At 42.4% G+C, this 26,090-nt stretch overlaps 1 protein-coding gene across 2 annotated transcripts in view; it reads right to left on the bottom strand.

Moving 5' to 3' along the window:
- FRMD4A (FERM domain containing 4A) overlaps positions 1–26,090 on the bottom strand; it is a 190,244-nt gene that overhangs the window by 35,029 nt on the left and 129,125 nt on the right. For both annotated transcript variants that reach the window (XM_062491677.1, XM_062491676.1), the window contains exons 8-11: positions 21,220–21,303; positions 14,207–14,272; positions 13,934–13,991; positions 12,018–12,104 (exon numbers count right to left, since the gene is read on the bottom strand). In XM_062491677.1, the coding sequence (XP_062347661.1) occupies positions 12,018–12,104; positions 13,934–13,991; positions 14,207–14,272; positions 21,220–21,303 (295 nt within the window). The remainder of the gene's footprint in view (positions 1–12,017; positions 12,105–13,933; positions 13,992–14,206; positions 14,273–21,219; positions 21,304–26,090) is intronic.

The following is a 26,090-nucleotide window of genomic DNA, read 5'->3' as shown; positions in this document are numbered from 1 at the left end:
TTGGCAGAGGGAGGCAAATCCAGACTCTAGGGAGGGAGGGGGTGAAAGTGACCCCACAACCTAAGTTTGTGTCTTCTATTCCATAGCTCTGCTCTCCCAAATATACATGCGTTTTACCATTGCTGTAATTGTTCTCCATTTGCTCCCCAAGTATTATTCTACAGTGTCCACTCCTTTTCCCCACATTGATCTGAGATGTCTCCCCCTTCCTATACAAAAGGAATCCAATCTGCAAAAATGTGAATACCCACAAGAAAGCATCCACTTTCCTGTTAGCTGATCACAATCCCTCCGGAGAAACAAAGCTGAAGGTGCCCCTTCAGCCAGACCTCCTAATGTAAGCAAGCTGTTCCCCAGTTGTCCGCCTTATGTACAGTCTCAAATTGATGTTGTTAATGCAGTGACAGATGCAGAAGGTGCCATTAGTGGGTTTTCTTAAATGGAAGCATAATTTTTACCCATCAAGATCCTTTTACCATGCTAGTGCTTGCAACCTTCACTGGGGAATAGAGACCCAGCAGGGACCTGGTCGTAATTTCAACAGGATTGTGTGGAAATGTAGTGACAACAGATGCATGCTGTTTTTGGGGCTGGTTTGAGTCAAAGCATCCATGTTCATGGCAGGTTTGCCTCTCCCTGCTCCGAGGTTGGGTCTGGTTTTAGGTTATTTGGCTTATGATTGTCTTTGGGTAACTTCCTGGGTAGAATCCAATGCTTGCATATGTGGGGAGTACAATTTGTATTGGTTTTACTGGGATTGTATCAGAGGTGCAGTGACTCTCTGACAAAGAGTACCTCAGCAGGGACTGGGACAGCATCTCCCCAAATACGCTGGAAATGGGGCTTAGGAGAAAGTCAGTCATTAACACAAGCTTAGAGCACGGTTCCCCTGCCCTTGAGTAGCTGCCTTCACTCCGTGCCTGCAGACAAGGGGACAGTTAGTGGTGCTGCAGAGAGCCAAGCCTGTGATGTGGTGGTTTGCCTGCTGAGTTCTCTTCAGCTCATTTTGGATCATGCAGGACTGGGCAGCTTTCACATGGGAACAATTTTTGGTTGTGGCCATCATTGCAGGCTGCACATGAGATGATTTAATCTTCAACAGATACTTAAGGAAGTATCCATGAGACTGGCTTTTGAGCACAGCTGCACATTCACACATGTGTGTGAAAGGGGCTAGTGAAATAGGAGAAAATAATTACCCTTATTCCCTCCTCCTCCGAGGGGCCTGTCCCCACTGTGATCTCTATTTCATCGTGCCAATAAAACTGGAACTGACACTATCACTTGAATTTGAAAAACTGCTTATCAACTTGTGAACATTCAAGGGAATAACTGCTCCCCATCAGACCATGTGCACTGTTTAAAATGCGTTGGGGTGGGTGAGGAGGCCATGATAGAGAAATGATGGTGCCAGAAATGGCTTCTACAAAGCTGGCAGCTTAGAAGAGGAGCCAGGAGAGAGATCTGAGTGCTGTGTGGTGCACTGCAGAAAATTCAGGTGCAAGCTACATGAATTTTCTCACTGGAAACCCCTTCCAAGAGGCTGGCAAGCTTGCCAGGCACCAGATGTTTGTGACTAGTTACAAAGAGCTGCAGTCAAAACCCTTCAGACGCAAGTTTCTTTTGTGAGCACACTTGTGGTTTGCTGGCTGGTCCTTAATTAAGCTGAGCCTGGAGGAAAGGAGGCCCAGGGATCTGCATCCATTTCAGCCATGTGAGTCTGAAGGATTTTTTACCATTTTTATTGACCATGAGGCTGGTACCATGAGGTGGAGTTTGTACACACTAGGAGGTAGGGTCAGAGTATTTGAAAAAACGCTGGAGGTTCTTGATAAAGAAGGGAATGTATTTTGTTAATGAAATATCAGGGATTGCTTCTGGCTTGGTCACTCATGGCCTGGATGACCTGGACTTTTGGAGAGGTGTGGGGACCTGAGTCAGTGCTAGGCAGTGGATTCTGCTCTGTCCTTTTGTGGTCAGAGAGCCTTGCCTGAGTATTCAGTGGAAGTACTGTGCCATTTATTTGGGAACCCCTGGCAGTAATGAGGCTTGCTCCTGTGCTGCCCTTCAGCTCAGGCACAGAACAGAGGGGGTTGCTGAAGGCCAGCCTGGAGGTTGGTGCACAGTGCTGTCTGGACTATGGCACCTAGAAAAACATGCCCAAATGGTACCTTTTGGAATAATTCCAGATCTTGAGGTTGGGGTATGGGGTCCCTGATACTGTTTTCTGCCTGCTGTGCCCAAAAGAGCCAGACTCGGCACTGAACTGGGGAATGTGCACTATGGCTGGGCATGCTGTGGGGATGCAGTGTGAACCATTTTGCATTTGGTCTCTTAAGAACCAAATATAAATGCCCAGGAGTCTCATTTTCTTCTCTATATGCTGAATCACCTGAGATGAAGCACAGGCTGAATGCACACACTCTCAAGGGTTCCAGATAGCATGCTTGGTGGCTGTTCAGAACCAAACCATTTGTAGAAAGCTACAGAGGATCTACCTGCTGTTAGCTCTGTTTTATGACCCAAAGAAAATTTACAAAGAAGATGGAGACAGACTTTGCTCAGAGGTGCCCAGTGAAAGTATAAGAGGAAATAGACACAAACTGTAGGGCTGTAGCAATGGAAATTATTAGAAGATACATAAATAAAAATCCCAAGTCCCAAAACAATCAGTGCAAGTGGTCAAACACTAGGGCCATGAGTAACCACATCAAACTCTGAAGGTGGCTCAACTTCTTGCAGGAGGTAAGACTAGAGACCTCCAGAGGCCTTTCTCACCCATGTTTTTCTTTGATTCTAAAGATCTAATAAATGACCAACTGTAATTGCTGTTGGACTTGCTGACCTATATGGTGTCTCCCAGTCCTTCAAGTCTTGCTGCTTCCTAGATGATTAATGCCTTATTAAATCACACTATACAGAAGAAACAATCATCCCTCCAAATGCATGGACTATCAGCCACACTGGATGCTCTGAATGGCTTCTAGGAAAGGCAGAGGAATAATGTGGAACATTTCTAACAGCCCCAATGCAACCCCTTCCCTTGCCTATGCTATGGGCAAGAGTCAGCACTGGATGACACCCCAATACTAAAACTTAAAAAAAAATTAAACAATGGAACTAAAACAATGACAGTATTTCCACACAGCTTGCATGAGTGAAGCTACAAACTCCCAAGTCTTTCATTCTGCAGTTTAAAGACAAAACAAACATAACAAAAAAAAAAATCCTCTTTGGAAATGTAATTGCCTCCACTGAACAAACCAGCAAGCTAAATTCTAGGAGCTGAGTTATGCAGGAGGTCAGGGTGGAGGTTATGAACTGTCCCTTTTTGGCCTTAAACTCCATGGAAATCACAGCTCCAGCGAAGTCAATGGCAGTTTTGTCCCAGTGATTTCAGTGGGGCCATGGTTTCCGGGCATGGATTTGTGTTCTGCCTCAAGCCAACCCTGTTCCCATCAATCATACCTCTGTCAAACTAGTTAGAGTAAAGGAGGAAGGACTTGGTCCAGCCAGAACAGCACCATGTTAACTCAAACAAATGGGCTCTTGTTTCAGGGGCAGATTTACCAGGAGATTTCTGTGGGCTGTCACCTGTGAATTAGTGTGACCCACTGCTGAGGGTACCCCTGGGTCATGAGATGAGGATGCCACTGCACTGTAACTTAGTCCTCCATCCTGCCACACTTCCATTCATTCCTTCATTTTTATTAGTTTGGGGTATTTTTTTTTTTCACTTCTCAAAACAAGAAAAAAAAAATCCTGTGTGATTTGATGTGGGTAAAGCCCTACCAATGATCTTCCCAGAGGCTTGCCATCCTTGTTTCCCTCATGGAATGAGAGAATGGCTTGGCTAAGTAGAACTTTTAGTGGTCTGTCAGCAATCCCAGCTCACTATCTAATTACTTCTTCGCCTCAGGCTTCAGGACTCTTGTTTTTTTGCCAAACAGACAAACAATTTCTGGTCCAGTTTTAGATCCCTTTTGCTGTGTGCTGTTCTTGTGGGACCACACCACCCCAGCAAACATTTCTGGCTTGACCAAACACAAATCGCGTCTAGATCTATGTAATAACCACTCTGCATTCATTTCCATTATGGAAACACAATTCCCTATTAAATTTCAAAGTGGCTTATTGGCTCAGAGAGATGGCAGAGCATCAGATCACAGAGGGAAGAGTTGCTATTTGGACAAAGCATTATTTGTCTAAATAGTGCCACTTGATATTTGTGTCTGTAACTGTACACAGACTGGGAGATCAGACTTTTGACTTTATATACAACCAAATCCACTTTCACTGCACCTATGTATCTGGTAGCTGCTGTTCAATTGTGCATTGCTGTCGCCATGCTGTGTGTGTCTGAATCAATAGGTCTACAAAGAAGCTTTTTTTTTTTAATATTTTAAGTTAAACTTTCTCCCTTTAATTCTCTGAAAGGACATCAAAGTTACTGGATATTTCTGCATTGAGGAGCTCTCCTTTCTGGCACAACATACCATGTATTAGATAAAGGATGCCCAGTCTGTAGCCTATGAATCAGTTGTGGCACCCTAGAAGGATTTATGCTGCCCACAAACCATTACTGCTACTCTCTCTCCTAAGGATCCTCATGTCTTCTCCCGAGGCTTGGCTAAAGTACCTCTGTCCTGGAACCAAAATACAGGAATCACCATTTCCATCCCATGCTGCTGTGGTGATGCACAGTAAGTTGTGTGCCTGAAAATACTCCTGTGATGCTGGGTGTCTGCATAGGGGTGCCATGGCAGCAGCAATCCCACTCTCATGGTGATGGCTGCAGTGAACCTTCTGAGCCTCCTGCTCAGACCATGGACTAAAGGTGCCTCATAGCCACAACCACTGAGTAATGGGACCCCGACTGGCTTCATCTGATGATAAAAGTGCCCAGGCCTTTGGAGCAGCCAGGGTGAGCTAAGAGACAGCATCTGAGCAGGGTGGGGTGTGGAGGAGCCTGCTACCACTTCGGAGCCAAGCAAAAGTGCTCAAGGAGGTTTCAATCTCTCTCCAGATCTCCACCCTAACTCCAGGGCTCTGAGATCCAATTTGTTTCACTTTGTGCTGTCAGAGTGATTCGTCTTTGGAACTTGTTGAGGTTCCTGATGTGTGCTGCAGAATCATTTAAGACTTGGCTGCTGCTTTTACACAGAATTACTCTTTAAGACCTGAATACGACAAAGGACTTAGAGAAGGGAGTTTTATTTTGATGGGACTACTCCTATATTTAATGGTAGCCATGGGCTTGACTTGGCTAGATCATGGGATGGGATGTCATGCTCTTGCCTTTCTGAATGTAAATTCTCACAGAAAACCCTGGGAACTATATGTCTTATGGTATCACCACAGCCCATTAAACCTCCAGAACAGTGCTGGTTTCTTTATAAAGCAGCAGTGCCTTAGATTATGTATTCATGTTTGCAAGCATTGTAGTTGAGAAAACTACTTATTTACCTACCTAATGTAAATTGAGCATGACTAATTGTATGATTCTAAAAAGTTCATTTACCTAGACAATCTACTCACCTGTCTGAAATCAACCCTGCTTGGGAGACACACTGAAGCAAATTTTTACCAGCTTTTATGTGGAGGAAAAAGTGGTGATGATGACCTTATACCTAACTGTTAATTCATCCTGGTTCAATCATGACAAATTCTATGCATTTGAACTCCTTCCAACTTGTTCTGAGCTGTGAAGCGCTTGTCTTGCTCCACAAAGTTACTGTGTAGGTTAATGACTGTATCTTTCTCTGGCTGCAGTGATTTATGCAGCCTGTATCCATATCCTGCTCCTACGGCTTTGCTGTAGGATTCTGATTGTGGGTCAGATGGTGAATGGGATTGGGAACTGATTGAGGTTAAGAGTGACCACTTTTTATGGCTGGGTGGTGCTGAATCAGTCTGATACCTTCTCTGGAGCAGTTTACCTCCCAACTGCACAACTATACCAGGATGGCTGAGGAAGGGGCCCAGGGGAAGAAGTGAGCTGTGGGGGCAGGATTGTGATGGGGGAGGAAAGTGCTAAAGACCACTTCAGCTGATGCTGCTTCCAAAAGAAGTGTTCACTGAATCACAGCCCAGTGGCATGTCCAGCCAAATCCTTTGGAAGTTCTCAGTGTCAGGGACTTAATCCTGCTTTCCAGCCCAGTGTGCCTTGATGTCATTTATTTAGCTCCCAGTGTGTTTGGCAGCTCTGTGGCAAAGAGGCAAGGCATGGAATAGTGGGTACTGAAAGGGGACGTGCCTGGTGCTGGATGGTAGAAACCCCAAACCAAGGGCAAACAGCAGCAAAAAAGGTGCTGGTGAGAACATGGTCTCCTGTCTAATGGGGATGGAATAGGGCGTTTCAGCAGGGGAAGGTTTTCAACTGTGTCTGCTCTTCAGTGGTTGCAGGTCTGGGTTTTATGTTTTAAGGAAAGAAACTGGGTGAGCAACATTTCTCTATGAGAAGAAACAGTGTGGTAAGGAACCTTGCTTTGTATATGTCTCCCTCTTCCCATGCTCCACATTTCCACATACTAAACCAAGACTGAATTTCTGCACTATAAAATGCATTGAACCCACAGTGACCTGAAGACTGGTTCAATTTACAGCCAAGTCTATAACCCAAGAAACATGAAGGATCAGCAATGGGAAGGGAAATGAAAGCACAGAGCAGAAGGAGTCAGCAGGTAGTCCTTAACAGCCTGCTAATCTCATTGAATAATTTATTACAGCAATGCCACTGAGACTCCATGAGCTTTTAAACCAGCATTTCCTGGAAATAGTTTCTGCTAGTTTTTTATAATTTGTAAGTCTGAAATCTTCTATCCCTGTCTGCAATGCAAAGGTGTTTGCAAAGATCCTAGGAAATGCAAGGAGCACAATGAAGCACGAGTCCAGTACATTTTCTGACCTCACTAGATTCCGGATGCCCTAGAGCAAGTCCAGCCTGTTCTGAATACACCCTGTGGCTCAGCAGTATGCCAGTGAGAGGAGTGAGACACATGCTCCGTACCTCTGACAACAGAAACCAACTTGGTGTCAAATCAAACACCCTCCTTGAACATGAGGATTTATAACCCCTCCCAAAATCCTCTTTGAAAAGAGCCAGTTCAATGTTAAAACCCTGGATGGAAGGTCACACTTTTAGTGCTATCTTCAATCCTCCTGAACTCTTGGCCTCTATTGTATCATGTGGCAAGGAGCTGTGCAAGTGAATTGGGCTTCCTTTAACTACTCTGAATTTCATGGTTTTTTTTGCCTTTTTGACTATCCTGTGTTCTATGATCAGTTAGGACAGAGAGCAATTTGTCAGCTTCCTCCTCCCCATCATTCACTACTTTCTGTACATTTCACATCAATCCTTACTTTATGTTTAAGTTACTAGTCTGTCATTCCTTCACCACAGGAAGCACAAGTTTAACCACTCCATCAATACAATTACTGACTTGACAACACTTCATTATCCCCTAAAGCAGAGTTGATCTATTTGTTCTGCAATAAAGCAGCTCTTAATTAAGCTATTGCTCCTTCTGTGTAAATATCTCATTTTGCCCCTGGAATTGGGAAAGTTCATGCTATCTCTTGTTGTTTGGAAAAGGCCAAGGGGCACTGGACAGCAATCTTTCACTTTCTGGACACAATTAATGTGCTGATTACTTTGCTCATGCTTTTGACAAGCAGGTGATTTTTCTTTGATCAGACACTTAAAACTACTGAATTTACTTGTGCTCTGCATTGCTTGCCTTTTGTTTTCACATGTTTAAACAGGAGAGCAACCTGTTACTTTTGCTTTGGATTCAAGATGACACTACAAACTAAAAATTAAATTCTTTGTCATGAGAACTCAAAGACTGTTGTGGAGACTTTATGGCAAGGGACAGCATTCTCACAGCATGCTTCATTTACTCTCAGAGAAAGGGTAATGCTGAGAAGAAATGGCAGAAACTGGTGGCTGTCATAAGGAAATTTTTTGTCAAGTTACGTTCTGAATTTTGTGATGCCTCACATTTTATCATATTTCTAAAAACCTTTATTCCCTTTGAGTTCTTCTCAGTAACTAGATAATGTAAGCAGTGATAATGTTTATGAGTCTGAGAAAAAAGGCTCACTTTAGGCTTCATTACCACTAGCATTCTATAGAAGAAAATGAGATAACATTATATAGACGTATCTCTTACAAAGCAACTAAACATTACCAGACTCTCTTTTAAGGTAATTTTACTTTTGGCGATAAGTTAGACATTTTGTCTGTCTTTTTATCTGCCTTATGGAAGTCCTTTGGCTGACTTTGTTAATCATTCACTCTCCAGCTTGGAGTTAATTGTTTACTAACTGTTAAGCTGTGTGTACGGAAAAAAATGCCTTTGGGCTCTTAAATCAGTGGGAATATCTCACTAGAACAACAGAGATATGCCTAGTGCTACTGCTTGGGTGTGCAGATCTCACAGCTCCAGGCTACACCGTGGCCCTGTGTGTACAGGTCTCTGGGGAGGGAGTGGACACACACCACTCACAGACAAATGCTCACATGGGGCTGCTGCAGTGCCTTGACTTTCTTTCCAGTTGCTCTGAAATTAAGGCAAAAAACCCTCTAATGACCCTTCTCTGAAAATTATGGGTTTGGTCTTTTCACAAGAAAGCATTTGTAGAAGCTAAGTTTAACATAGAGGGAAATGGATTCTGTTCACCCTGGAAGCTGTGAGCTGCTTCTACACAAATGACACTGGTTCTGTAAGCCCAACTTCCAGAATGCCTCAGTATATGGCATTGGAATGCTGCCATTCCTGCCAGAATGCTGGCAGGACAGCAGTCATCTTTCCACACTTGATAATCCCTTCTTTTTGTTCAGCTGGAGCATTGGGTTTTGTGTAGTATACCAAAATTTTTGCAATTATTTCATACCAAAGAATGAACAGCTAGCAGATTATAACGCACAGGGACCAAATTTGCACTAGAACAGGCAACATTCAAGGTAAAGCCTTTGACAGGGCTTTCTGAGTCTGTGAGCTAGCCCTCAACAGACAGAAGAAAAAGAATGACCATCAAAGTGATGGCTTTGGGTAGATTCAGGGCTTCCACAAAGTACAGGCAGGAAGGAACATAAAAATACAGAGACACATTAGTCTCTGCAGTCTAGGTACAACTGCATTCCAGTTTAATAGCCCTGCATTCCCATTGGAACCACCCAAGACTAGGTGCCAGTTTCCCATCTCAGCCGCATCCCCAGTCATGCTGGAGAACCTGATGCTTGAGTGAGAACAGTGCAAGCAGGATGAGGTTCTGGCCCTGCATCAGCCTCAATTCCCCTCTCCAGTCTCAGCTAATTTGCTGACAAACCTGGTTAGTTTTCTAGAGACACATGGTTGATTTACTCCAGCAATTTAATGAAATCATGGTTTTGAGTGACTGCTAATGGGATCGCCTGAGATAGGTTCAGCTGCTCAGTGTGTGTTACAGTTTTACTCACAAGCACAAGAAACATGGGAATCTATCTAGGATGACATATAGGAAAACATTACAATCTCCCTCATAAGACAAGCAAGGTTTTCATATGTCCTTAATATAAATGTCTTGATTTCAGCTGGTTTCTTGCTAAAAGTTTCTGCTTTTTTTTTCCAGGGAGATTTATTTTACCATTGTAAGTTTTCAATTTGTTTTTGGCATTAGTAGAATGCAGGAACAAAATATTAAAGATCAGAAAAGCCACAATCTCTTTCCCCCTCCCCCACTAATTTTACCTTGCAGAAAGTTCAGTAAGGTTTACCTACGCCTCCCGTTTGCACAGCTAAGACTTGAACCAGTGCATGCTGGTGCAGTGAAATGAATCAGATACTGTGGCAGGCTGCTCCCAGATACCAGGGTTATTGAGCGCAATTTTACAATCTAATTAGCAAGAGGATTAAACACTACGCCTGCCTTGCTGAGGCAGTTGATCTGCTCTCGCCAGAGGGGTTTTACCACCTGTGTAGGGTAAGAAGTCTTTTTACTTGCTCCACAGAAGGTAAAATCACTCCATGGAGAAATAACAAAGCCTCAGCTACTCTGTCCATGTCCCATCCCTGATTTAGGCTGTTCATTTTGGAAAAGCTCTGCCAACAGATGGGGTTTGCAGGCATCATGTAGCAGAGAAATGCTCATCTAGGCTGCCTTTTCACTGCTGTGGTCTCTGGACTGTGGCAATGGACAGATCTGAGCCCAGAAATTCCCGCTTTCCCTTCCCACACAACCTTCCCTCACAGATAAATGACCGCTTCTGCCATAGTTCTTAGTGGTTTATACATAAGGCAGAACCATTGTTTTGGGTCTGCTGGATTAAATGCACAATTTGCTGAGACTAATAAAACTAATTCCCAATAAAGAGAAAATCAGCACCTTATTTTTTTAGGGTTACACTTGCAGAAAAAGGATCAGAGGTACCTAAAGCCCCTGATTTGAGGTGCAGTGTGAGTGCTAGAGGTAGACTAGTGGGGACACAGAGAGGCTGGCAAAGATTTTATCAAGCTCCAAACCAATATTACAGAATAGATCACCCTCAGCAGCTGAGAACAGAAAGTAGAGAAGCTGAGAAAGAAGGCTTGACCCTTCTGGTGGAAATGTTCCTTCTCTCATGCAGTCAGAGCACCTGATCTCTCCTCTCCTTCCTTCTGATGCTCTCCACTGACCTCCTCATCTAAAGAGGGCTGACAGTAACTGCTATAACGTGTGAAAGGCTGAGTCCTCTCATGGCAGGGCACTAACTTCTTCCAAAGAAATGTTTGTATTCCTAAGACTGACTTCTGAAAGTGTCTTTTAAGTAAGTACATGTCTTCCCTGGGGGGTTGGCACTACTGGAGATATGTGGGTGCAAACACCTAGCCTAGGCATGTTTTAAACTACCATGTGTGAGGATGGCTTGCCCTGCAGGCAATGATTGATCCCAAATAGATGTGTCTTTTAGTCTTTGTGAAGACCTCCTTACTCTCCTTGTCCTTTTTTTTAATGAAGAAAAGCCCCATTAATAGCCTTCAGTGAATACAAGGCTAACTGATAAAACTCTTGCTGTCTCCTTAGCAGTTCAGTTTTCTACCAAAACCTTGATTCCAGTTAATTTTAATAGAAGATGCTCTCTGTGAGCACCAAGCAGCGCCCAATTTGAATGTGACCAGAGAAGGTGAAAGAAGAATTGGTACAGAGACAATGCAAAGAGAAATACAGTACATTCATTCACTGTGGAAGCTTTTGCATCCACAGAAGAGCTGCCTAATTGCTCCAAATCATCCAGTTCTGCAGCCTGAACCAGCCTGAAGCCTTGCCTTCTGATGTTTCCACAGGTTTTCAGTGCAACAAACACTGTTGCTAAGAGGCTGTACAGTCCCACCTGCAGGGCATATGCTCATGGATGAGGTTTTTTTGTATTAGATGGCATCCTAGGTGGGAAAATCCGAGCACATGGGTCCCCCTCATAGGCTGAGCTCAAGAATCAAAACTCCCCATGCCTATTTTTTAGTCATGTGCTGAATCTTTCCCTACTACTTTGACATAAACTCTCCAGTTAGGAAAATTGTTGCTTCTCAAATGTAATGCCAGTCCTGAGAAAAAGATGCAATTTTCTTTTTGTAATAAATAAAAGCAGTTTTCCTGTCTCTTCATCTGTTTCTCTCTCATATAATTTATGGTTGACAATACAATATCAAGGGTTAGCTGAGCACCCCAAATCCACCACTGCCAGTGAATGGAAGCCCTCCAGCACCTGAGAGGATCAGTCCTTGAGTTCCCATGTATGTCTTATGAATCACACAAAAATGAAACGTAAATTGCAAGATTAAGTGATGCTTATTTCCTCCAAACACCACAAATTTTAATAAATTATGAGCTACTTTTGTCCATTAATTCTTTGCAGACATTGAGACGAGTTTGGGAGAAAAGGAACATCCTTCAAAAATCACATGAATCAATGCCAGCATTTGGTGTACATCACACCCTTGACTCAAGCTATGACATGTGTGGCAAGCTCAGACTTTGGCAGAAAAGTAAACACTTACCTTTCTTGGTTTCACTTTGTCATGGTAGTCATATTGAAAAATCCCTTTGTAGCTAAGTCCTAACCACCATGGAATTCCCTGCTTGTCCTAGAAGAGAAAACAGAAGGAGTCATATTGAATATGATGGGGAAATGCTGGAGATTTCCTGTGTTGTTGTTCAAGACGAAGATTTGTTTCTAAGTAGTATCTTTGAATGGATGTTGCTAAATTTCCCGCAGGTCACAAAGCTCCATAGTGTTTAGAAGAGATCTGTTTCACTTTTGGCTATGACATATAAAACTATTTAAAATACATCACTTGTGATCAAGTTACTCAAAATGCTGTTGGGGAGGTGAGGAGGTTTGACATGGGTCCCTTGTGCTGTGGTGCATCCTCTTTCTCTTCCTTGTAAATTATTCAGTCTGAACACTCAGAGACTGGAGAGAAAGGAAAGTGAATCACCCAGCTGACTTGAATTATGTGGAGGGATTTTAGCATTAGTCTTGAAAATGCAGCAGTAACGGGATCTGAGAGCTACCAAGTGATAAGGTCTGACAGGCTCGGACCCAACTGCTTTGTGTCTGAGTGTGCAATAAAATGTCCTTATGGAGTAATGGCTGATATCTGATCCCAGTCCCTGCAATTTACTGAGCTGAAGTCCTCAATGAAATTACATCTGTTCTGTTAATGTGATAGAGAATGGCAGGGTAAAACACAGCAAAACCAAAACCCCCACAATCAGGCAGAAGCAAACCCTATTATGTGCAATACTTGCTGCCTCATTGCTTATCACTGCTGCTTATTGATCATGGGGAGGTCACTGGAATAGCTCTCAAGTCCTTGCAGGACTGAATATCCAGGCCAATCCACTAGATTTTTCTTGATCTAAATAGTCCAAGAGATCTGGATGCAAAGGGTGCTGGAGAGATCCTGCCCTCTGAGAAAAGGTGAGGCTAATACTTTTTGCAAAATAATAATAACTTTATTATTACATCCTATTGTCAGGAATAGACTAGAAACGCATCTCCTGAGACAGGTGCAGTCAGATATTTGTTTTTATAGTACTCCATGTGTGCAAGACATTACAGATGTATGAAAAACCATATGATCTGTGCACAGAGATAATGATGAAACACATCAAAACTCCAGGGGTGATAAATGAGGAAGTATGCTCTGGGGAATGTGGTTCTAGTTTTCTTTCTATGCTTATTGATTTCTCTACTTTAAAAAAACCCAAATCTACACAGCTGGTCAGGCAGTGAATTAGTAATACTACTACTACTACTACTACTACTACTACTACTACTACTACTACTACTACTAGCCTGGAAATTTTGGTGATAAATCTTTAGAGAAAATAAATGAGGGACTTCATGAATAGCTGCAGGAAGTCCATATAGAAGTGGAGAGCTGTTTGGGGATGAAAATGCGTTACCTATCTCTAGATTACAAGACTGTTCTCACATTGAAAAGACATATAATCTCTGTATCCATCTACATATCTCATGTCAGGGGAGTTGCAGTATACAGGTCATGGCTGGCCCTAGATGCACGTTCATGGATCTGCTATCTGGGAAAGATCCATCTGGGAAAGATCTGACCTCCTGGAGCTACAAAAAGGATTGTTTGCCAGAGATGTGTCTGGCTTGTCCCTTTGGTGGTGGTTCACTGGCATTGCCATGCTGCTGACTGAGCAGAACACTCCAGCACAATAAGACTGCAGGAGTTTTATCTCCAAGAACAGGATTTTCCTCTTTGGAACTGTATTTACTAAACATGCCCACACAGCTGAAATAAGTTTATCCTACCTCAGGAAGTGAAACAAGACTTTAGTAGCAGTGTATTGTATTCTGAGAGCAGGATGGCTATTTGTACCTCTCTCCCTCCCTCTCCAACAAGAGTTTAATTCAGTGAACGACCCTTCTTGTAGCACGTACCTTTACTGCGTAATAATGCACTCCATATGTTGGGAGGGATTCTACAATGCTCATGTAACTGCAAAACAACACAGAAGAGAATAACACATCTGAGAAGCTGAGAGGATGATCTGAAAAAAAACCCTTTGATAAATAAATAATTATGCCAAGAAATACTTAAATATGAAGCATTGCATGAGATGGCAAGCATAGTTATATATTGCATTTGAAGTCCTGTAGAAATACTTTCTAATAAAACAAAGGTCACAAAGAAATCATTCTTATTTCACTTACTTCACAATTGCTTGACCTCTTGTCTGACCATTTAGTTTCTTGTAATGTTCAATGACTCGATCCTCACTGGAAAGAAAAAAAAAATTGGATGTTTTATATAATGGCATTATCATGACTAAAAATCTTGTCAAAAGCTGAAAAGATACTTCTGCTACACAGAAGTAACACAGCTACTAGAAGTAACACAGATTAACACAGCTACTGACTGATGGAATCAAAAGATGCCAAGCAAAAGAGTTAGATGAGGGGATTTGGTGCAGACCAGGGTAAACAAAGGGGGAGTCACAGACTGAGAATAAAAATGGTTTTCTAAGAGTTGGGTTTCTGGAAGAACCCTTTTTCCTCACAAACATGATATCTACTTGTGCAGACTTTACCCTCTCTGCATTTATTTCCATATCTACAAATAATGCCCACAATACTACACAGAGGGCAAAGAGATTTGTGCTGGAGCTGCTCAAGATCTGCTTTGTCCTAACTGCTGTAACTTCTTTTCAAGCCCATTGTGTCCTCTGAAAGGTGGGCAGATCTGTCAGAAATTGGTGGCCAGTCATAGCCCCAAGACTGACAGATTCCTCCTCACTGCAACTTCATAACTGCAGGAGCACTACTGGAAGTACTCTGGAGCAATCTCTCTCAGCAGGCAGCTGAATTCCTTAGTGTACACGGAGGAACAATGACAGCAGTGACAGGGGATATTACCAGGGCACTCAAACTTGAGTTTTTTTACTCTCAAAGTACTCATGCATGTGCCTTTGCTTATTTTTGAGTTATACTAACTTGCATTCCCCCAGACAACTTCTGGCTATGAACTGGGGGCTGGGGCCCATTTCCAACAGCTCTTTGGAGACTAAGATAATTTTATGTTTTAGGAAGACATGAACCATGTCATCATGTGCTCTAAGGTGAACCATAGAGGCTGTTCCACACCTGTGGGCCTCTGTGTCAGACAACAATTCTGAATGTGTGCCAATAAGCAGTAGAGATGGAGCATCCAAGAGAGATCAGCATGACCCAAATGACAGATTGAGATACACATCTAAGTTCACTTTTAAAGAATTTCATTCATTCTTCTCCAGTGAATGGGCAGCAGAGCTATTTGATGAATAGCTCTTTGCTAGCTGTGCTAGCAAGGTCAGAGCATGGCAAAGTATAAGCCAAGGATCCAGGGTAATGCATACAGGATGTGCTCTGCTACACTAGCATGACATAACACTGAAGTCCTCAGGCTTAAAACCAATTTCTTGGTTTTCTCTTTATTTTGTATTTTATTTCTGATTCCCAAGGACAGGAAATCTGTTGAGTCCCTTGGAGATACTGTACAGAACTTGCCAGACTGAGAGGAAGGAAACCTAAACTACCTTCATGCCCCCTTAGTGCCCTCCCCACCTGGCCCTGCATGAGCTTCCGTCCATGTCATGAATCTATACCATGCCATCATGCTGCATGTGGTTTAGGGCAATGTGAACTGGCATTCCTCCCTCCCTGTATTTCCAGGATCCAGCAGGACCCCTTAATGGGCCTTTCAGTTGTCCACCATGTGGTAATCCTTCCCCAGGCAGAACTGAAGCCAGTTGTATTGCTAGGCAGAGTGAAGGAGCACAGCAGCGTGGGATGATGTGGTACATGACCTCACCACAGCTGCTCAGAGATAACCACAGAGGCTTTTGTGGATGACTGCAAAGTGTTTCGCCAGCCTGGCTTAACATGGCTGCATCTTCTCATTGCTGCCTTCCCCACTGCACCCCTGTGCCAGAGAGGACAGAACCTCTTTTAGAAAGAGAGCCAGAATCTCTGGAGCCAAAACATCTTTTAGAAAGAAGAGGCACAGGGAAGCTGAGGATTTGTGCAGCCCTAATAATGAAGAGAGAAAGAAGAACTAGAAACATCAGTGTGGATGACTGCAAAGTGTTTCGCCAGCCTGGCTTAACATGGCTGCATCTTCTCATTGCTGCCTTCCCCACTGCACCCCTGTGCCAGAGAGGACAGAACCTCTTTTAGAAAGAGAGTCAGAATCTCTGGAGCCAAAACATCTTTTAGAAAGAAGAGGCACAGGGAAGCTGAGGATTTGTGCAGCCCTAATAATGAAGAGAGAAAGAAGAACTAGAAACATCAGTAAAGGCAGCAAAGAGCAATTCAGAGAGTCTGTCGGATTGTCATCAGTGCCAGTTTTTCCATCACAAGCCTGTTGTTTATGTGAAAGTAACTGCTTTCCTTACTCACTCACCAAGTGGCTTCCCCCATTCATCCTACAAAAATAAAAGAGCCCTTTTCAGGGCAGTCCCACCAGCAGGCCACAGCAGGAACAGGGTACTGACTGAGCCAATGTCACATCACATGGATAAAGGAATGGTCCAGCTCTCCCGTCAAATCCTTCCAAATCATTTTAATGCTTAGAAAATGATCTGTAAGCTCTAAATTCTACAGCTATGAAACCATATTCAGCACTGATCCAATCAAGTACCACAGATGTTATGGGTGTACACATGAAGGCAGAGCCCAGGTCTCCTGCCATGATTATCATAAACAGGATTACTTTTAGAGAAATAACTGAATTACATGAGTGTTCAGTATTGGAAGATCTCCAAAAAACATCATTCTTAATAAAAAAGATAGACAGAGAGGGCTTACAGCCCTTTGAAATTACCTCTTAAAACCATGATTACATGTGGATGCAATTCCTGTCTCAGACAGGAACAAACCAGGAGTGACTTCTCAGAAAATAATGGAGTTTCTTCAGTGGAAAACACTCCTAGCTGTATTTTCCACTCTGTGCAGTTTATTGCACAGAACAAGCTCTAATATTTCTGCCATTCAAGGAAAGGGTAGATGTACCTGGACATTCTGATTACTTAATGTGATTCTGGATGTGCTCTGCTTCCTTACAAATTATTATTATAAAGTAATTGATATGTTCCTAGACCATACACCTTGGGTAGGGAAGCCAGTTGATGGCTCATTTCCTTCAAAAGGACAGATCAGATGTCAAGGAGCCTTCTTGAGTATCAGGACAAAGAGTTGTGTTTTTAACCCATTCTAGAAATGTTGGATAATCCAGGCTTTGCCCAGTCCTTCCAAACAAATGCAGACAATGCTATACCTCCATTGTTCTGTTAGGGTACTGATGATTTTTCTTGGTAAAATGTTTTGTGGTTTACACATGTTAAGTGCCAGGTAAATATCATCTTTGTTTCTTCTTTCCTTTGGACAAAAAAATATACAGGCTGAATTATAAATCAAGCCATATTTAAGAGTGGGATCTGTGGCCTTTTACCTTGCTGCAGCACTGGCCTTGTCAGTGGGTAAAGGAACATGTACTCCAGACCACAATCCATCCAATCTATTTTAGATATATTCCTTGGGAGGAGGTTACTGCTGCTTCTGCCTGCTGACAGCAAAGGGAGCTGAGGGCACCTATGTCAGATAGCAATGTCCACGCTGGAGAAACATTCATGGTCAGAACAATCTGTGTGACAGTCCCTCTTCTGAAAATTCTCTGAACTCCCTTTTCCTTCCCACTGCCCCATGCTAGCAGGATCATCCAGCACAGGTATTGCTTTCTGCCTCCAGCTCTGGGTTGGAGGGTTAAGCCCAGCACATGCCAGGGAAAACAAGCAAAATCATTAGTGGGTCAGAAGGAGCATTAGCAGAGCCTGTAAAAGTACTCCACTATCATTTCAGCTGTTCATCTCAAGGCAGCTGCCATGCTGCTATTGACAGCTGGGAGAGTGCTGGGACACTGCTGGGACCACCAGCTGACGTCTCCTCCCCCCTGCTCTGCTTTGTTGGTGTGTTGGTGACACAGAAACTCATTCATAGTGCAGGGCTTGTAGAGGATTCTTAACTAATGTGGAGACAGAGACAGGGAGGCTGCTGAAGCACTGCCGTCTGTTTGCCAGCTCATAAAACATTCCCTCCAAAGCTGCAGAAATTAATACATGGATGATATCCTGCAGCAGACAACTCTGATAAAGATCTTTAGAAGTAACAAGAAATCCTTCATGTCCCAGCAGCTTATAGAACTGGACAGCAGACAACTTGCAAGCAAATGCAGGCCTTGAGTTTCTCATCATCAGATCCAGATTTTCATTCAAAGTTAGTTGTTCCCTCCCTCTCTTCCCAGCACACTGAGCTGTTTTAAATAGCTGCCCACTCATTGCTGTTCCTTAGTGTTATTCTGTTTCTAATCTGTCTTTTTAATTTTGATTATACTACTGAACAAATAATGTCTTTATTTGCAGTCATATGCTGTCCCTCTGAAGCCACCAGCACCTCTTAGGCCAAGAGACCAAGAGCTGGACCAGGGCCTCAGGTCTGTGTTGAACCAAAGAAAATCACTATTTAGTGATTTTCAGCTGACATTTTCAGGGGTGGGTTTTCTGGCAACATTGATGCCTTGGGTTGCTAAAAAAAAGCTTGTATTCAAAGTTTGTGGAAAGCTGTGAGAAGTCTCTATCTTCTCCTGTCTGTAGAAAATCCCATTCTAGCAACCACTTTTGTGTTGTTGCACCTCATATTGGCCTTATTACTGACAACTGAGCACTGGGCTGTCTTGTTAGGGAGGATCTGAAATTAGATAAAATGCAATGCCAAGTGTCTGGAAAGGAGCACAGTGAGTTAATACATTTCTAAAGGTTCTCTCCCGTGTCTGTGATCGGTTTTGTATCTGTTTCCATGCATGACCAAGAGAAATCAAAACTCAGGGCCTCAACTCCTGGACTGTGTGGGAGGACCAGAAATTCAGCTTTCGTTTAAAAGAAAAAGAAACACAAACAAACCCACCAAAAAGCCCCTTCTTTCTTCACCAGTAACCAGAGACGCCAAAAGATGCTTGAGAACAAGATTTGCAACTGATTATTCTGAACCTGGACAAAGCTGCAAGAGATTCTAGTGAAGGGAAAGGCCTATACCAAGGGTATGGAACCAGGCGACTCCATGAAGATGAAATCAGAGGCACAAACTGTGCTGATTTAAGAATCCAGGACTCTTCCCACAGGTCTTACTGCATTTGGCAAGTTCAACAGCTGATGCTTTTTAATGGTGTGTGATGGAAATGTTGTATTATTTTCTAAAGATATTTTACAGCATCCGGCCGAAGGTATCACAGAATTTACTTGATTATCTGTTTTATTATCTCTTAATCAATTTCTGGATTAAGATTGGAGCTGATAAAAACAGTACAAAGTTTTTTTGCTTTTGTGTTTTAAACTAACTAGAGCCATTACGCTTCCCACCTCTAATGTTTTAAAAGTTTCTTTCCAGGGTTGAATATTCACTTGTGACTGCTTGTGCTAATGCTGCAGAATTGTAGAATAAAACTGATTGCTCCCAGAAAAGGTTTGGATGAAATCTACATCTGGTACATAATCTGCATGTGATGTGAAGAAGTGTCAGAGAACACAGTTTTAAAAATCTGCTCCCTTAGATCACTGAAGTTTGATCTGCACTTTTGAGTCTTTTTGTCTGATTCACCAACAGATGCTTCCTGAGAGCATTAAGTTTCTCAGAGGATGTTTAGGAAAAAGCCATCATTAAAAAATAATGAACTACTAATGTTAAAGAGGTCTCTGAAACCTGGTTACTGGCATGAAATCACAAGGGAGTCACAGGACTGTAGCCTCTGATTTTATTACTCCATTGGCAACACCACCTTCCCAACCTGTGACCTGTTCTCAGTCACATGAGAACCCCCCACAAAATTAAGTACAGCTGCAGTGCTGTACCCTGTGTATGCAAATGCTCATATTCTGAGCACAAGGATTTTACATGGCTCTTCTTGCTATGTGGCACTCTGTTAAGACCTTAGGCCATGTTGTTGCTGAAGGGTCAGATTTGCCTTCCCTGTCAACGCCTACTTGTTCCCACCTCATCACCTCTTGAGATGGCTTTCAGCTTGAGCTCCCAGTCTGTCAGTCAACCAAGCTACCTGGAAATGTACTGCTTTTGAGAGTGTGGAGTAGTTTTTGGAAAAAGAGATGCTCCTAAGAGGAAGACCATTCTTCTTCAATGAAATGGCAGCCTACATTTACCATTTTCTATGAAGATTTGATTTGGTTCTTAGAGAGAAACATCAGAAGATTGTGATCATTCACAGCTATTGTGTCAGTGATCCTAATTTCAGCCTGGGACTCTGAATCTCTCCTTATATTCTTAGGAAGTGATTAGGAGACCTCATAAAGAGTCTGGCTATTATTTGACATTAGATACAGTTAATTCTACTGTTGTAGCCATGCTAGGAGAAGAGTATGACCTTTTTGGCAAAGAGAAGAACCGAGATAGTAGCCTAGAAACTGATTTTTTTCCTCCTGCCAGCCTCAGATTACCAAAATGCAGAAGTGAAAAGAGTAGCAGATAAAGAAGTTCAATCCAACCCCCAGGTTTACAGCCTAATGCTTTAAAGGCAAACAACAATCAGAAAATGGAGTGAAAGTATCTCCCCTTTAATGAACAGTCTTTCTCCATATTCTTTCCTATTTGCACAGATAAAAAGGATATGCAGGGTGGCACAAAGAATCTATGTGTGTGGCATGTAAAATTTAAATGTGACCCTGCTCCTACAACCTGGGCTTCTTTTTCAGTGCAATAAAGACAGAGCAAACAAGCATCCACCTCCAAACACTGAGTTCATATAAAAGGAGATGAATTCAGCTGTGCTATACAGAGAGGGCTTGCAAGATAGAACAGAATCATTCAACACAGGGCAGTGCAAAACATTAACATTTCCAACTGGGAAAACTGTTTCACAAATGCAAAGTGCTGTGAAAGTAAATGGCACATTAGGCCTCTTGATTTCATTGGGACATTTGCACACTTACAGTGGATTTTTGGCCAGGCATTTGGCAGATGGGGAAACTGAGGCCCAGGATGGTAGCTCTACTTGTGTTAAGTCATGTGATGAGTCAGTGACAGACCCAGAGCCAGAAGGCAGGAATCTTTACATCCCAGTACTGCTCTCAGACCAACACTGCCAGAGCCAGGTCCTGCACAAGACACTGCAGAGAGTGATACATTACCAGTAAGCAAGGGAAGGATGCTCCTTCAGTGCTGGTGTTGGAAGGGCTGGCAGCTTCTTTAATTCGTTCCTTACAACTTCATTGCTGAAAGAGAGTTCAAAAGGAGGATCAGGCTACAAGAAAACAACCACAATATTTGATACGACTTGACCTAGCTGGCAGGCTGCTACGGCTCTACATCTGTTCCTTCTTAACAAAAGGCACTGGGGTTTCCTTTTTCTCCTCTCTTTATTTGTTTTATGGCAGCTCAGTTAACTTTTCCCTCTATTATCAAAACTGGAGAGAAGCTCTCCCAGATGGTTATGTTGAAGCACTTCCTATTGGTGACTGGACACAAAAGCCACCATGTCACATGTCACTAAGCAGGGTGTCATGGACATGTTCATACAGGGAAAAAAAAACAAGAGGAAGAGAAAGTGGCGTTTTCAGCTGCAATTATCCACCTCTACTTAATGCCTTATAAACTGCTGCAAAAAGTAATAATTTTCTTTCTTATCATCACAGGTTGTTATGCTCTTATAATCTTTGAGCAAGATTAACCTCTTGCCCAATGACCTGTCCTTTGCATAACATCTTCACTGATAAGACTCCACTTTGAATTTGGGTCCTGCTACACAAAACCTTCCTACACAACCACCTCAATAACATTCTTCTCCCTGCTACCTCCAGTGGCCACAGTGGCCAGCTGGACCAGCATCACTGTGCAGCAGAAAGCAGCGAGAGCTCATGAAATGGGAGGCAAATTCTCACAGATGAAATGAAACCGTGGGATTTTCTCCTACAAAACCCAAACTCCTCCCTTCCCACTTTTAAACACACATGGAATTGTGTGCACATAGGGAAAAAAAAACGCCTCAAAGGCTTGGGAAGGGAGGCAGTGCTGCTATTAATTTTTAAAATTGTAGAAATACACAGCCAAGAGGGCCAGACAGGACACGGAGGAGTGCCAAAGAATTAATGTTTATTGGCTTACTTCTTGCCAGCAAGTTTTTCTCCCTTCTTGTACCCTTCCCTTTTTCCTACCCAAGAGTGTCTGTCCTGGAGCTGCAGAGAGAGATATGTCTTCCAGAGCTCCAGATTTCCCAGCCCACTCGGAAATTTTACCAGCTCCCATGGGGTGGTAAACAGGCAGACAGGTAGTCTTGACCTCTCTGGCTGTAGACCAGAGATCCTGACATCTGTTAAAGACTCAAGGAGTTTTTGGACATCTCAGATCACCCTGTGTTTCATCCTTGTCTCTGGGAGAGTCTGTATGTTGACTTGTAGAGGGGGGATTCTGCTTCAGTTGTAAAAATCTTCCCATAGCATGTCTCCATTTGCACTTCCCAGCAGCAGGCTCTGCCTAAGACCTAGGTGGGTTTGTCTTAATTGGAGTCTGCAGGTTAATTGCTAGGTTGGGCCATAGGGTAAACCACTGACCTAAATCTTGGAGCAAGCATTTTGGGCATATCTACAGACATTTATTATTTATTATGGTAGTTCCTTGACAATCAATTAAGTAGTTTTAGAACAGGACCAAACTTCTAGTTAGGACAAATCTGTGAGAGATGCCTAAGTCTCAGTTAGGCTCAAATTCTGCAGAGTGAAGATGCGCTGAATAGCACACAAGAACTGAGGCAACTGCTGCCATGCCAAGCACATGGAAAACCACTTTGTAACAACTCCTATGCCAAGCCAAAAGGCTCTTGACAAATGGTGTTTGAACACCCACGCCTGCCCAAATCCCATGGTCATTTGGCCATCAGAGAGCTCTTCTAAGTGCAAATGCTCAAACACTATTCAGATTTATTCTTCCATTGCAGGTAAATATCTGCACAAGTCTGAACACGAAGCTGCTCTGCTCTGTGTTATCTGCTGATCTGGATACTCTGTTCTGTGACTGACAGCCTAGAAAACAAGTTGCTGCTTTTTAGAGTTTACTGCCCAGAGCTGTCTCCTCCACAGCATGTGCATACTCAGCTCTTACTGAGGTTTATGACATTTTTGAAAGAAACTCAGAAAAAAGAATAGAACTTGGGACAATTAGAGCACAAACAGCAGTTACTGCCTCAAATGAAGATTTTTTGAGGTTGGCTGCTCAGAGAAGGAAGTTGAGATATTTCCAAAACTTTTCTGGGAAAGCACAGTGAGTTTCAAAAAGGGACTTTCTGAGCCCAGAAAGCTATCAAATAGGGCACTGGTGATGACTAATGATCCCAGAGAATCTGGGAAAAACTCTGAGTCAGTAAAGGCTCCTATAAAAGAAGGGGCTAACATCAGTCAGCTCTGTTTTTTCTGTCAGTGAGGCACAAAGTTTGCTTGTGCTGTGATAAGGTTTTTCAAGAATCAGAGAAAAAGACACTCTTAGTGATGTTGGCAGATTAACATTTCTGCTCAGCACCTAGAAAATATTGTAAGGCTAGTGCTTCACAGCCTCAAAGCACCAAATGTATGTCAGGTAATCACTTCCAGGAAAAAAAGGTATTTCATTCTGTAGGCCATGCATTCAATAAGCCTTCTGGCAAGACTCATCTCAAGACAAATTAATTTAGACTCCCAAAGAGATGTCAAATCAAAAAAGAAAAAAAAAATCAGGTTGCATTTGAACTAGTAGCCATGAGGTCACTTTCCTCTCGGTTCCTTTTAAAATATTGAACCCCTCAATTTTTAAAATGTTTCCAGCAGGATCACAAGTGGTTTTGTACTTACTCCTTTTCATGTTCTTTCTAGTGAAATATCTCAGTGTGTTTATTTTATTACTGTATTTAGAAAGTGTTTGTTTAATCCGGTCACTCGTGCTGCATTTATTTTATATTCAGAAGTGTCCAGCCTCCAGGGCTGATATATACAAAAGGGTGTTTAGTATATAAATTTATTAATATGCAGGGGAAAGGCTCCAAAACCACTTTCTATGTGTCCCCTAGACCACTTCATTCCTTTTTTGTTTCCTATGGTGGAAATGGTGATATTTAAGGGACTGAATAACAATATGAAAGCTGAACTGGAAAAGCATCTACATGGGGTCCTGAAAGCTGGTTAGAAGGTCAGAAGTAAGGTTGACTAACAATTGACCTAGAAAACATAACTCCTTTTTCTTGGGTTTGTTCTGGTTCTGCCTGTTTAATGAGTCTTGTCCAAATGAATTAGTCACCACCTCTTACTATTTTTATCTACACATGGAGGAAAAAGGCCTGCCTAGAACTTCATAAACATTTTGTGAAAAACAAGGTTTTTTGCATATTGTCTGCAATAATATTGAGCAAGACTACATATGCAGTTGTCTCAGGAAGGCCATACATTTTCCAGCATGTGTAATAACAATGATCATTAACAAAACAAAACTACAGGTTGAAGTTACCAACTCTTCTCAGCATGGTAATTCCTTCTGTAGAATGCAAGAGAAAATGCAGAATCTGAGATTCTCAGATTAGATGGTACTTTTCAAAATACAGTGTTTAGGATCTTTACCACTGGGTTACAAGAATGCAGCCCAGGTTTTCTAACCCTTTAATACATTCTAATTGGTTAAATGTCACTTGGTTACACAGAAAGAAAAGTAAGCCTGAAACTATGTTAGATTACCATCTGCCCAAAAGTTGAAATTATTGTGAAATTCTGCCTAGCAGGAAACTGGCTGTTAGCTTTCCTCCCTTGTTATTCTTTCATATATTCCCGGGACATACTTGGAGTTCACTCGAAATGTGTCATATTGTTTAACTGGAAGAAATCTAGCAATGAGGAACTAGCTCCAGTGGTGCAGGATTTTGTTTTACTCAGAGGTTTTTCTTTCCTGTCCCCAAACTGAGGGACAAATGATCAGTATATGCATTTCTTGCTGCTTTGATATACAAGCTGTTAAAGGCTGAAAAACTGGATTATGAACATTTAAAAACAAAGCTGTTGAGTTTGCCAGAGATTTTGGGACTGGACTCTCAATCTGGCAGGATTAAATTAGGGGGGAAAAAAAATCTCAATTATTTTAACAATATGCTGTATTCCCCCACAAATGAGCCAAGGCAGCCTTGGTAATTCCTTTATGTAGACCTAAAGAGAGTCATACCTGTAAGATTTGTGTCCATCTAAGGAACTGAAATTTGTCCTGCCCATGCTCTGCCAACCGAGTGTGACTCAGCTCCTAACTCAAAACAAGATTACTTTGAGTTAATAACCTTTAGATTCATCTGCAGGGTACAAGTTTAGGAGCTTTATACATGAAATTCAGTGCCTTTGAAGTCAAAATGTTTGCAGCTAATACTGAAAGATCCAATCTTAACTGGTTCCACCTAAAAATCAGCTGAACAGGGATACTTGAATGTCTGAAATTCAATGTATGTTCCAACTAAAAGTAAACATATTTAAGTCTTGTCAGCTGAAGCATTTGGGCATTCTCTCAGTAATGTGAAAATGCTCTTCTATAGTGCAGAGGACTAGGAACTTCTTAAAAAGAAAAGCTTTTTATTTTAAACCTCATTCTGCCTAATCTTTATCAACTGAGAGATAGATGAAGCCACTCACAGCAAACATTAAGAAATGCTTAGTTCATCTAAACAGGTTCAGGAACTCAGGGTTTCTGATGAGCTTGTTTTTGAAATGAAACACACATTAGAAATGGAAAAGGACTTAAAATAATTACCCACTGTAGCTGCTAAACTCATCTGTCAGGGCTGTTGTGGCATTTTACTTCAAGACAGGTGAGGGTGACTTGGAATGTTTTCCGCAGGCTTAGCAAAACCTGGGAATCACTGTGATGCCCAAGGTGACAAGAAGCAGCGATAACAGACTCCTGCAGGATAATGCCCTACCAAAGGATTGTGTTTGAAATGACACACGAGCTGCTTTTTGGAAAAGGAAAAAGGAGTACTATGAGAATAGTGGTTATTCTGAGGTATGGG

The sequence above is a fragment of the Cinclus cinclus genome, chromosome 4 (genome assembly GCF_963662255.1).
Source record: "Cinclus cinclus chromosome 4, bCinCin1.1, whole genome shotgun sequence".
Classification (NCBI taxonomy): domain Eukaryota; kingdom Metazoa; phylum Chordata; class Aves; order Passeriformes; family Cinclidae; genus Cinclus; species Cinclus cinclus.
Note: the sequence above shows the minus strand (reverse complement) of the source record. Positions and strands in the feature narration are given on the sequence as shown.